We start from the raw sequence: 12,559 nt of genomic DNA on the forward strand, positions 1-12,559 counted from the left end.
TTTGCAGCAGGGACACCACAGCCTTCTGCTCAGGTGGGAGGTCCCTGGTATAGGACGCCAACTTCTCCCAGAGGTACAGCTGGTACCCTGCCATGATGGTCTGGTAGTTGGCAATCCTCAGACCCAGCGAAGCGACGATGTACTGGCGCCTGCCCACGGCATCAAGCTTTCTGCCCTCTTTATCGGCAGGCACCGAGGAGTGACCCGACCGTCGGGGGTTGAATTCCTCCGTGACCAAGGAGGAAGGTGGAGGGTGCTTCACCAACGCCGGCCAGGTGCCCTGCTTGATCTTATAAAGCTGCTCGATCCTCTTAGATGTTGGAGGCTGGTCACAGGGCACCTTCCACACCTTCTCCACGATCTCCTCAATACCCTCGAGCATGGGGAAGCCAATGGACGTCGGGTTGTCACCGTATATCCGCTTGAGCAGCTTGTCTTTGGTCTGTGGGGTCGCCGAGGAGATGTCCATCTCGAGGGCCTGGGCCATCCTCGCCATCTGGTCAGCGTAGATGCGGAGGTCCTCGTACGGGGAGCCCGTAGATGGCACCAGATCATCAGCCGGCGACGGTTCGGACCAGGATTCCGACTGGTACTCGGCCAGGCTCTCCACTTCTCCTTCCTCGGAACCGTGCTGGGAGTCCTCACCCTGGACTGGAGGGGGAAACCACGTTCGCCTCGACGTCGATGGCCCCGGTTCCGACTCGGAGAAACCAGCAGGTGCCCCTTCCCACTGGCAACGGTATGGCGAGGGAAGGTAGGAGGCTTGACGATGCCGGGATGCAGTGGATCGGGCAGATCGAATGCTATCCCCGGACCGGCGTCGCTCACGACTGACCGCAGGTGGAGATGGACGGGCAGGAGATGGACGGCTCCGACGAGGAGACGGGCTCGGTTCCAATCTCGGCGACCGAAGGGCAGGAGATGGTCGGCTCCGACGGCGCGGGCTCGGTTCCGGCCCCGACGAAAACTCTGCGGGCACCGTTTCGAAGGCCATCGGATCCAGCACCGGCACGGAGATTTCCTCTGGTTCAGGGGAACCCAGATGAGGGGAAGGCGTGTGAGGAAGCACGATGACTTCTTCCTGGGGAGCGGGATGCGGCGACCGATGATGTTTGGTCTTCTTCTTCTTTTTTGCCGGTTCCGAAGAAGACCTCGGAACCGACGCGCTCCTCGCCTTCGAAGGGGACCTCGGCTTCGACCTCTTAGATTTTATAGGGATCGAACCGGTCGTCGGTTCCGATCGGGGACTCGGCACCAGGATCCTCGGTTCCGATGTCGGTCTCGGATCCGACCTGGTGGATGACGCGCTGCGGGGCGGCCGCGCCGGACCCTGCGCTGGGGAGGCCGCTCTCGATGCCGAGGCACTCGGGGGACGCGGTTTCGACCCCGACCTCGCGGAGGCCACAGAGCCAGCTCTTGAGCGCCTTTCGGCAGAGGGGCTAGGGCCGGCCTTAGATAACGGGGTCCCCTCGGACATGACCGACTGCCACAGTGACGAATTCAGTCGGGCCCTCCGATCCTGCCGGGCCTTGTTGGTGAAGCCCTGGCAGATCCTGCAGGCCGACACATTGTGGGTCTCCCCCAAACAAAAGAGGCACAGCTCATGGCCATCGGTTTTGGCCATCTTGGTGTGGCATTGGAGACAATGCTTGAAGAGAGCCGTTGAGGCCATCTTCAGGGGCAAGCGAAAGAAGGGTCAAAAACAGTCCGAGTCAAATTACCGAGTCCACGTCAAAGTCCAAAGCGAGATCCGAAGAATAGTCGAGGTCACGAAGTCCGAAGTCAAAAGCCAAGCAATCAGTTAGAGAAAGGCACGAAGCACAAAAGCACAGAGCACGAAGCTCACGTTCTCTCCAAGCGGCGGCAAGAAGAGAACTGAGGGAAGGGGCCGTTGGTCGCTGGAGGATCACGTGACCGTTTGGGCGGGAAGACGGTCGCTGAGGCGCGCGACAAACGGCCCCTTCGGAGCCATGGAAGCTCTAGAAAATTCTCCGGCGGCTGGCCTGCACCTGCGCAGTCCCCATGTGTGGAGGCACAGAAGAACGAAGATGAACTGATGATTTCTGGTGGGTAACCCTTCTTTTGGAAGGATTCCCGTTCAATCTCCACACAGTTAGTGATAGCCACTCTGGGTGTGGGTGCCATATGGGGTCCTGTTGATGTGGATCTGGTTGCACTGGGAGTTGTATCAGTGGCATGCTGGACATGAATTGTAGGATTGAGAACCAGGGTCTCCTTGGCCACCATGGAGCTATGAGGATTACATCCGCCTGTTGCTCCATTATCTTTCATAGGAGTTTGAGTATCGTCAGAAAAGAAGGGAAAGCATATAGCAGTCCCCTGGGCCACTGAGATGTCAGTGCGTCCGTGCCCTCTGCTTCTGGATGGAAGTATCTTGAGAAGAACCTCGGTACCTGATAGTTGACAGTGCTGGTGTCCCGAAGTGGGCTGAGATTTGTAAGAATGTCTCCCTCTTGAGTGACCATTCAGTGGAGTGACTCTCGGCTCAACCAGTCTGCTTGGATGTTGAACATTCCCCTGATGTGTTCGACCTATATAGATAAGAGGTGGTTTTCCGCCCAGTTGATGATTTTGTTTGTCTCCTGTTGTAAGCGTGAGGATCTGGTTCCCCCCTGCTTGTTGATCTAGCTTTTTGCTGCAATGTTGTGTGCAGACTAGGACACGGGTGTGAGTTATCTGGTTGCTGAAGTGGTTCAATGCTAGGTAAATTGACCTCATTTCCAATACGCTGACTGGCAGTGACTTCTCCTTCTCGGACCACTGGCCTTGGGTTGGTGAACCATTCAGGGTTGCTCCTCATCCAGACAGGCTGGCATCTGTAAATATCTGTAGGAATTGTGAAGTGAGGTAGCTCTTGCCCTGTTGAAGGTTGGCTTCGATGGTCCATCACTGAAGGCTTTTCTTCATTACCAGTGGAACCTGTACTTTCATGACTTTCTTCTGTGCTATTTGAAGTTACAGGGATCTCAGAATTGTCCCCAATATATCGCTTCTGCATCTGCTACCAGTAGGCCCACTAACTCCATGAGAAGAGGGAATGGGTGCCTGATGATGGCTGTTGTGAGTTGTTTGGTTTTGCTGATTTTCTCCTTGGGTAGGAAAAATCGCCCCTTCTGGGTGTTTAGTATTAATCCCAGGTTTTCCAGGCTCTGTGACAGTTGCAGTGAGCATTTGGATGGGTTTATCATGAAGCCATGTTTCTCTAGAAACTGGATTGTGAATGTTGTGTCCTTGAGAGATGTCTCTCTTGAGCTGGATCGAATTAATATGTCATCCAGGTATGGATGTAAGTGAAGGCCCATTTCCCAGAATTTGACCGCTGGCACTATGAGAAGTTTGGAGAAAACCTTGGGGGCCATGGATAGCCCAAATTTCCCAACAGGGGCAAAATGTATTTCAAAGATAATATTCTGAACTTCTTTGGAACTACAGACTTGTTTAGAATGTGCAAGTCTAGAATGGGACAGGAGCCTCCCACTTTTTTGTCCACAATGAAGTAAAGGGAGAAAATCCCTTCAGAACCATCAGATAGAACCAGTTCTGTGGCCTGCTTTTGCAGCAAAGACTGCATTTCCTCTAATAATAAAGTATGAGGATGAGAAGGATAGAACAGAGGAGGAATGTTGGGAGTTGTCGTCTTGAATTCTAGACAGTAGCCATGATGGACTATGGACAACACCCATTCCTCTGGGGTAATTGATTCCCACGCTTGTGAAGGAAGAGAATGGCTGGCAGGCACAGATAGCAATGGCTTGTTTGCAGTTTGCACACCTGGCAGTGTCATGGCTATCGCCCAAACAAATAAAACATTTTTCATGCCCATCAGATTGAGCCATCTTGGTCAAACACTTCTTGAATAGAGCCTTTGAAGCAATGGATCCAAACACCCAAAATTGCATCTACTGATTAGAGTCAAGGAGCTAGTGAAAAGACATCCTTCTTCAGCAGCGACTGAAGAAGAACGCCAGGGAGAAAAGCGCAAAAAGGCAAGGCGAGCATCTCACTCCTTTAGGAGCTTTGGAACATCTGCAGCTGGCCTACGCATGTGCAGTTCCCATGTGGGACTGCAAAGATGACACAATGGTGAACCAAAGGTGCCAATGCCGTTGACAAAGATCACACATGTTTGTCGGGGGTCAACAGCTGCTTCTCAGGCAGTGAATCAGGAGCCCCAGGAACTCTCTCTTAATTTCCACTCTATATCCACATTATTACACTTTGAACACATCACTTATTGCGTCTCCCTCAGGAGCTTTTTCAGTACTTTTCTCTGTCTTCTCCTCTCCCTACCACAATGATAGTCTCCAACATATTCAAGAACTGCTACTTATCCTCCCTTTTCAATCTTTTCTCTGAAAGGAATAGTCCCAATTTTGTTAAGCCTCTCTGGAGCACATGCTGTACAAACTCTTTTTTACTACTCTCTGAATATTTTACTACTCTCTGAATATTTTACTACTCTCTGAATATTCCCAACTTCACTTTTGCTTCCTCAAGTGAAGAGTACAGAGACAGCCAAAACATACAAAAAGAGAGAATGGGGAGGGAAGGGTAATAAAAGTACACTCAAAAATAGTCACGCATGACAACAAAACATCCTAATGTCAGGCCACCAGGAGAAGAGAGTTATTATCTACTAATTACAGTTAACCATGCCATTTCAAATTCCAACATGTGCTCTAAAGATGCTATGACTGTATCTGCTGCATAAGAATACTTCCTAATCTTGTTCATGGAATAATTACATGGGCTCTATCCTGCCAAATGAGACTGTAATTAACCCTAATTGCTCAAAATGTAACTTGGCTAATTCAAGGAGATCAATTACTATTAAATGACTTAATATGACAAATTGCTGCATTAGGGGAGGGGGGCTGACTTCCACACAGGGTATTTCAAAGAATCACTGTGCACCATGTGTTCAGAGCTCAATTCATTGTTTTTATAAATCTCATAGCTGTGCTTTGCTTCTGATCTTTTAATGAATTATCTCAGCAAGTAATACCTCTTTTCTAAGGCTGAATGTTACTGGTTTCAAGAGACGAAAAGCTTTATCAGGTACAACCATACCAGATAAATCTGGTCCACTTTTTTAGGTATTGTTCTTTCAATTAGGATGCTTCAGCATATATGAACAATTTTTTATTATACACAAATAAAGAATTGGGAATAGCCAACTGTGGAAAAGAGGAGAGCGGGAGCAACAAGCTAGGGAACAGTTGACTGACACCTCCTTGTTAACTTAAAATTTGTTCTAGAGACAAGGTTTCCTTTTACAAGAGTGCTCCAACAATTGACAAGCCATGAACTTCTAAGAACAGGTAATGTCATAAATATATATTTGTGAGTGCACATAAATGTGTCTGAATCCTACATATATCAACACAAGTTGAAGACCAATGAGGAGGACTCACAGGGAGGGAAATTCCCATTCTTCATTCTCCTGTGAGCTACTGGAACTACACTGTCTGATCTCCCTCCCAGCTAGTTCCTAATATTCCAGCCCCTGCTTTTCTCCCTATTTATCCCATCCTCTCCTTCCACTTCCCTCTTCACTATTGAGTCTGAGTGCTTTCTTTTTTAAAAAAAGTCCTCCTTTCATCCTCCTCTTACTGGCTGACACTTTCATTCTCTTTCTGCTCCCCCAACTCTTCAGTGGCAATCAGGTAATTATTATTTTTATAAGAGCAACAGGTTCCCCAGGTATGCCTGTACATGAACAACATCACTGTTCCAGTTTCTGAGTTTTTTTAAGTCCAACTTTTTAAAACATTTTTTAGAAAACCTGTAGGTTGCAGAATAGTCCTTCCTAGCCTTTGGTGGTCACCCTTTCCAATTATTTCATCTGCACACTGAAGCCTTTTGGGAATTAGATACTTGAACATAGAAGGGGCGGGGAGAATGAGGGCAAAGACCGCCTTGAAACAGAACATGTGGATGGAATGGATCATGGAATTTAGAAAATGAATGTTACATTCCCTGCTTGTTCCAAAGGCCCCACATAATTTATAGTAATGTATAAAAACAGTACAACTTTTGAACTATTTAATTATTAAAACTTCCCCCTGCTATAGTTATATTTTAAACAACAAATTCTAAATAAAAACTTTTAAATATTTCAAATAACAAATTTAGGATATGTTTGTTAAAATACAAATATTTCCTCTGATCTCCCTTAGAAATATAATGGTCACCTAAAATAACATGGTAACAGTAGCTATACAACGTTCAATCTGACTGCAGAACAGTACTGTATATTCTTGTAATTTGGGGGGAAGGTGTGATATAAATATTTAAATAATTGAATTAAGTGAATGTGGTTCATAAAATGTCCTTAATTTTCAAGAAGATGGGGGTGAATGGCTGCTTACCTGAGTATCATGTTGGTATTCTTGACTTGCCACTTTGCAGAGTGGATTATTCTGGTCCCCTAGATGATGTGGATGATTGTGTTGCCCTTCCATACTAACATGCCAGTCTTTGCCTTCAAGTTCTGTTGGAACAATAACACAATTGTGTGAAAGTGACTACACACTTGACTGAAAGAATCTAAGAGGCTTTTCTCTTTCTTACTGTAGATGCAAAGGAACATCTGAAGACCTTTCATTTGCACACCTCAGAAAAAGGGAGGACACAGCCTCTATACTCTATAGGGTTACCAGGTCCCTTTACGTTCCCAGCAGGAGGGCAGGTACCTGGCACTCACCTTCTCACGCGCGTTCCCATGCCTGTGTGATGAACGTCACTTCTGGGCGATGTCATCATGCAGGAACAGGAACGTGTGCGTGCTTCACAGCAGGCCAATTTGGGCCTCAAACAGGCTCAGTTTAGCCCATATGATGCCCAAATTGACCCACTGCAAAGCACAGGAGAGTTCTTGGGGGCGGCCGAATGACATCATTCCTAGCAAGTGACATCATCGTACCGCCCCAGGAACATGCCTGGGAGGCCTGTTCCTGTGCCATTCCCCCTGCCAGCCAGGTAAGTGGTGGCAACGGGCAGAGGGTGAAAGAAGGGAATCCCCCGCTCCCACTGGGAACTGGTAACCCTAATACTCTACAAAAATACAAGGTTCCTTAAACAGGTATCCAGCAAAAAAATCAATTCTACCACTTGCCCTCCTCTAACCTCCCCATTTTCCTTCATGGTTCATAGCAATTGTGGCTAGTATCAAACTAGGATCTGGGAAATCCAAATTCAGATCTGGCATAGAAACTTGCTGGAAAAACTTGGGTAAATCACACAAACTCAGCCTAAATTACCCTTACAGGGATTTTGCAAGGATAAATTAGGGGAGAGGAGAACACTGTATGCCATTTTGGGTTTCCAATCAGGAGAAAGGCAGGGCACAGCTGAAGTAAATAAATAAATATAAATAAAATTATGACAGCCTAAGCATCAGGGTAGATAAAGATCAAATGTTTTTTTTTAATTTAAAAATGATTTAAAAATTAAGTAGGGAGTTTTGATTTAAATTGGATTTTTTTTATTTAAACAGGATTCTATTTGATAAAATGCAGAAAATCTACCTAAATTGTTTTTCTATTTAAGATACATTACAAACCAAAGGTTTTACATTATGAAATAAGGATTAATTTTTAATTAAATAGTAGGAAACTGCATAATCACACAATGTTTTAAAACACTGTAAATAAATTCAATTAATTCATTTATTAGGACCCCAATGTCGTATGATTATTCTCTATGATTATTTTGGATAATTTTTCTATCTCAAAGATACCATCACAGATGCTTGGTTTTGCCGTTCTCAAAACTGTGAATTTGTGTCTACAAAGATGTCTTAACAGTAAAAATACTTTTAAATAAATATATAAAGTTGAGAAAGAAACCTCAATCCTATTGTTCCTCTGCAAATGTATGTAAACAGAATCAACTTATGTTTTAAATGCTAAATTTCAAGAAGTTCAATGAATAGAAGATTGTTTTGGGTTAGGGTTGCCAGGTCCCCCTGTCCTCCCACCAGTAGATGGGGCACCCAGCACCTACTTTATCTTCTTCTCACGTGCGCTCCCAGGCCTGCGTGATGATGTCACTTCTGGGAAGTGACTTCATCGTGCAGACCATAGCCACCCCAGGATTGCTCCTGCGCTCCAAGGGGCGGGGTGGATTAGGCTGAACTAGGCCCGAATCCAGTCTGATTTGGACAGCTGCGAAGCTCAGGAGTGCTCCATTCAGTTTGGGAATATTTTAATGAAGTTCCTCTACTTATGAGTAAGCCAAGTATGCATGCAAAATACTAATAATGCAACAAAGAAATGCAAGGCCTGGTGGCCCAAATGAAACAACATCATGAGAAGTGTTGCTTCACAGGAGAATGTTGCAATGAAAATGACAAAAGGAACATGTTTGAACAGGCAGAATCTTCAGGTTGGTAAACTTTCTGATTCCATCATATTTCTTAAAGACTGCCATGAGGAACTGTCATTTGTTACTGTTACTGCACAGTACTCTCATTTTTGAAACAGTTATAAAAAAATAGCTGAAACAGGCAGCTCTTCCTTTTTCAGGCGGTAATGAGTAGCAGTGAATACAATGAGTAATACTAAATAAGCAGGAATGGTATAAATAATGAAATAACAGCAGTGACTTTTAAGGTAATCCATCAAAAACATACAGGATTCTGGAAACTACTGACTTTCAAGATCACCATTCTCCTTTTCTACAGTTTCAGAGATATCTATCCAGGATAGTGTTTTAATCACATCATACACATTTCGTATCCACCTAGAAGAAAAAAAATTCCACCATCCAGGAACCACCACAGATAAATTTGTGATAAGATCTAGAAGATCAGAAAAAAGACAATCGATGAAAAAATGCCCAGCTTGTTTATAAGATAAACTCTTCTTTACATTTGATGGAAAACCTACACTTCATTAATATGATTCAGTCATTAAGACTGAATACAGTCCACCCAGCAGAGCAAATGTTTCAGGTGAACTGCTGGATAAAGTGTATGAAAGAGAAACTGAACAGTGTGCAACAAGTCTAGAGGGTCAGTTACAGCTTCTAGGAGCTCTCTCAGCCCCACCCACCTCACATAGTGACTGTTGTGGGGATAATAACAACATACTTTGTAAACTGCTCTGAGTGGGTGTTAAGTTGTCCTAAAGGGTGGTATATAAATTGAATGTTGTTGTTGTTATTAATCTAAATCTTGATGGGTACAGCAATGTTCCTGTTGTATGTGCTTGAATAACAACAGAAGGAAATATCTTCCTTGCAGAAACAAATGATACATCAAGAAATGCACACATAGTGGAATCTTAACAAGTAGTAGTAGCAAAAGCTATAGTAAATGTCAACAAAAATTCAAATATCTAGTACGCAGCTTGATCAAAGACAATGCTGCAAATGTATCATGACAAGATTTAGAAGACAATGACCCTCCAACTTGCCTAGGGTTGGTTTGTGGGGCATGAGGTGTGGAGTGCAGGGCCGAGGCTCCTGCTGCACCTCCCAGGCTTGGGTGGCTCCCAGAGGCCCCATGTGACCACACAGGAGCCAGTCAGTTTGAATGATCTGGCCAACCAATCAGAAGCAGGCATGCTGGGCCTGGGGGGTGGGGGCTTGGCCACAGGGCCTGAACTGAGCGGTTTTCAGTTAGGTACGCTGGGCAGGCTCATAAAGAGGAGCTGGCCCAACCACCATTTGCAGTCGCTGTTGGCCAGCTTTAGGAGCATATTGGAGCTCCTTGGCAGCAGTAGGAGCAGCACAGCAGCAGCAAGGTTCAATGGCCCCTTTCAATGTGCAGCAGCACAGCAGTGGCAACAAGGACCCAGCCAGCTCCTTCCTGGCGATGCACAGCACCGGTTCCAGAGGTAGGCTGCACAGGCAATGTGTGTTCCAGAGACTCAGCCAGGGGTGGGGAGGCTCCTTGGGCAGCCCCACAGCAACATGTGGGGCAGTTCACCTATGGCCTGAGTGGTAGGAAGTGGGGTCACCGGGTTCCTCCTTGGGGCAGTGTGGTGGTGGGGCTTTACCCGGTGGGTGACAGCAGCAGCAGGTTCCTGCTGGTTGTGCTTGCTTTTCCAAGGCTCCAAGGAAGCCTTGCCAATTCTGCAGGGCTTTGGGTTTTAAAAGGCCATGCCTCCTAAGGAGGCGGCTGCCTCTGGCTCCCAGTGGGGAGCTGAGGTCAAGAGACAGTCTGTTGGGGCCCACTCAGCAGCAGTGCTCCATGGTGGGGTGGGGCAGCAGGGCTCAGCCAGCTCCTGAGATGGAAGGAAAAGGGGAGGCGCTTGCCATGTTAGGCCTGCTAGGGGTCTTGCTCTCAGGGCAGAGGAAAGTGGCACCCTACAGGGCCTGTCCAGGGCCATTGAGCTCCTCTCTGTAATGGATACGTGGCTGACCGACTCCTGGACTGGGGCCATGGCTGAGGCCTCTCCCCAGGTAGGACTGACAGAGGGGGGTGGGTGCCACAGGCATTAGACTGCAGGTGAGCTCTCTCTTCATCCAGCAACAGATCCTACAGTCCTTAGAGGAGGAAGAGACCAGCAAGGAAGCAGACTCGTAGATCCTGCAAGGCCCAGGGAACTTCATGCAGAGGGGATGACTTGGACAGTGCGGATTCTACTGGTGACTCCTCATTGACGGTTACTGGAGGGAAACAGCCCATGTTCCAGGCTTGCCAATGTGAGCCATACAGTGCAGGGCTTGTGCGAGGGCCATGGTTTCTGGCTCCGAGGCAGTCTGGGCAGATGAGGGGAGGGGGGATACTGGGGCCTAAGAGGAGGAAGGGTCCACCGGTTCAATGGCCCAGTCATCTGCCCCAGGAAAATAGCTCCCCACCAGTGTGGCTGGTGCTGGTGCTCACTCCTGTTCCAAAAGAGGCCCTTTGCCCCTTGCTGGACACCTACCCCAATAGGTCAGCTGCCACATTTCTGTGGGAGAGGTTCAGCATCGAGTTTCATATCCCATTCAAGGGACTCCTGGTGGCCACCTCAAATTTGCCAGGGATTTACTGGCAATCATGGCTGCTAAGGTTGTGAAGGAGCTGGTGCTGGCCATATTGCTGCCCCCTTTAGCAGCCCACACCTCCCAAATCTGAGGGTCTCATTGGCAGTTGTCCATAAAAAGGCCTCTGAGGAATAGTGCTTGATCCACCATCTCTTGTACCCACAGGGCTGCTCAATTATCGCAGAGTATTGCCCTCATGACCAAATGAAATATACCCTCAGCTGTAAAGATCCTGCAAGGAATTACAAAAGACCCCACTGGTTGGTTTTTTGAAGCTTTATTGTAAGACCTAGTGTCATGATATTACAAAGGTTCTGTTAGGAATAAGGCACATGAAAAAATCAGTCACACATTCTTCAGAGATAACTAGTTTCCCCCTCCCCGTTTTGGAATTTGGGCATTCGTGCTTAGAGAACGAAAGGCCAATTGGCCAGGCTCCCAGCTGCACAACCTTGAAAGAGAAACCCAGCTCTACCATCCCCCACTCTTGGGACAGCTGGCAGATGCCAACATCCTGACATCTTCTGCCACCCCAAAAATCAATTCCCCCCAGGTATCTGAGGATATTTTTTGTGAAAGTCTTTAAACAGCCTAGGTGCTCAATTGTCTGTGGCTCTAACCCATTCAGCTTGACTCTTAGGAAAGAACTTCCATTGGACCAAATAATACAGTACTCCCCTTTTCAGCTCGGAGTCTATGATTAAGCCGATTAAGCCCCCACCATAGAGGTGGGGTCCAGTTCCACCTCTGAAAACTTCTTTGAAACATAGGCACATGGGTGTAGCTCCCCATCTGAACCCTCTGGGAGAATCACCCCTCCGATGACACAATCACTAGCATCAACTTGGATAATGAATTTTTTATTCTCATCAGGATGACTTAAGATGGGCTCAGAAGTAAATAGTTCCCTCAGTTTCTCAAAGGCACTCCTCACTCCAATTCAGTTTAGCACCTGGCTTTGCAGCAGCTGCTTCTTTACCTTTGGATTTTAACAGCTCTGTGAGAGGCAGGACAATAGCCACAAAATTCTTAATGAAAGATCTGTAAAAATTTGCAACGCCTAGGAACAATTATAATTGACATCTGGTTTGTGGTGCCTCCCACTCTTTGACAGCTTGGTCCTTGTCTGGGTCCACACTTAATCCTTTGCTGGACACTCGGTATCCCAAATGCACAGTCAGTGGGGCGATGTGGAAGAAGGTCATTTGTCTCCTCCTCTTCAAAAATGTGCCTTAAATCATGGTACTCCTGTGGAATTTCAGCCAATACCTCCTGAGTCAGGAAGACCACCTTGGGTATGAGGGGGAGTGGGCCCCTACGCCATATTCCACACATGCTTTTGGCATCCCTCTGCTGGGAAGCATATACATCCAGATTTCCACTGTACATAGGGATCAGGGTAACAGAGCCACCAGACTCCCAGCACCACTGGGAAATTAGCTGTGAGACTTATAACAAAGGGTCTGTCTTCCCAATGTTTCCTCATCCCCACAGAGGTTAACTCAGTTTCATAAGAACACGAGTCTCCTTTCATATGAGATTTGTTCAAACTGGACCGGTT

General features: G+C 46.9%; 1 protein-coding gene across 5 annotated transcripts in view; it reads right to left on the bottom strand.

Annotated features, from left to right (window-relative positions):
• NEK6 (NIMA related kinase 6) overlaps positions 1–12,559 on the bottom strand; it is a 136,005-nt gene that overhangs the window by 73,255 nt on the left and 50,191 nt on the right. For all 5 annotated transcript variants that reach the window (XM_054998135.1, XM_054998132.1, XM_054998137.1 and 2 more), the window contains exon 2: positions 6,393–6,514. In XM_054998135.1, the coding sequence (XP_054854110.1) occupies positions 6,393–6,485 (93 nt within the window). In that variant the 5' untranslated portion in view covers positions 6,486–6,514. The remainder of the gene's footprint in view (positions 1–6,392; positions 6,515–12,559) is intronic.

The sequence above is a fragment of the Eublepharis macularius genome, chromosome 14, assembly GCF_028583425.1.
Source record: "Eublepharis macularius isolate TG4126 chromosome 14, MPM_Emac_v1.0, whole genome shotgun sequence".
Lineage (NCBI taxonomy): Eukaryota > Metazoa > Chordata > Lepidosauria > Squamata > Eublepharidae > Eublepharis > Eublepharis macularius.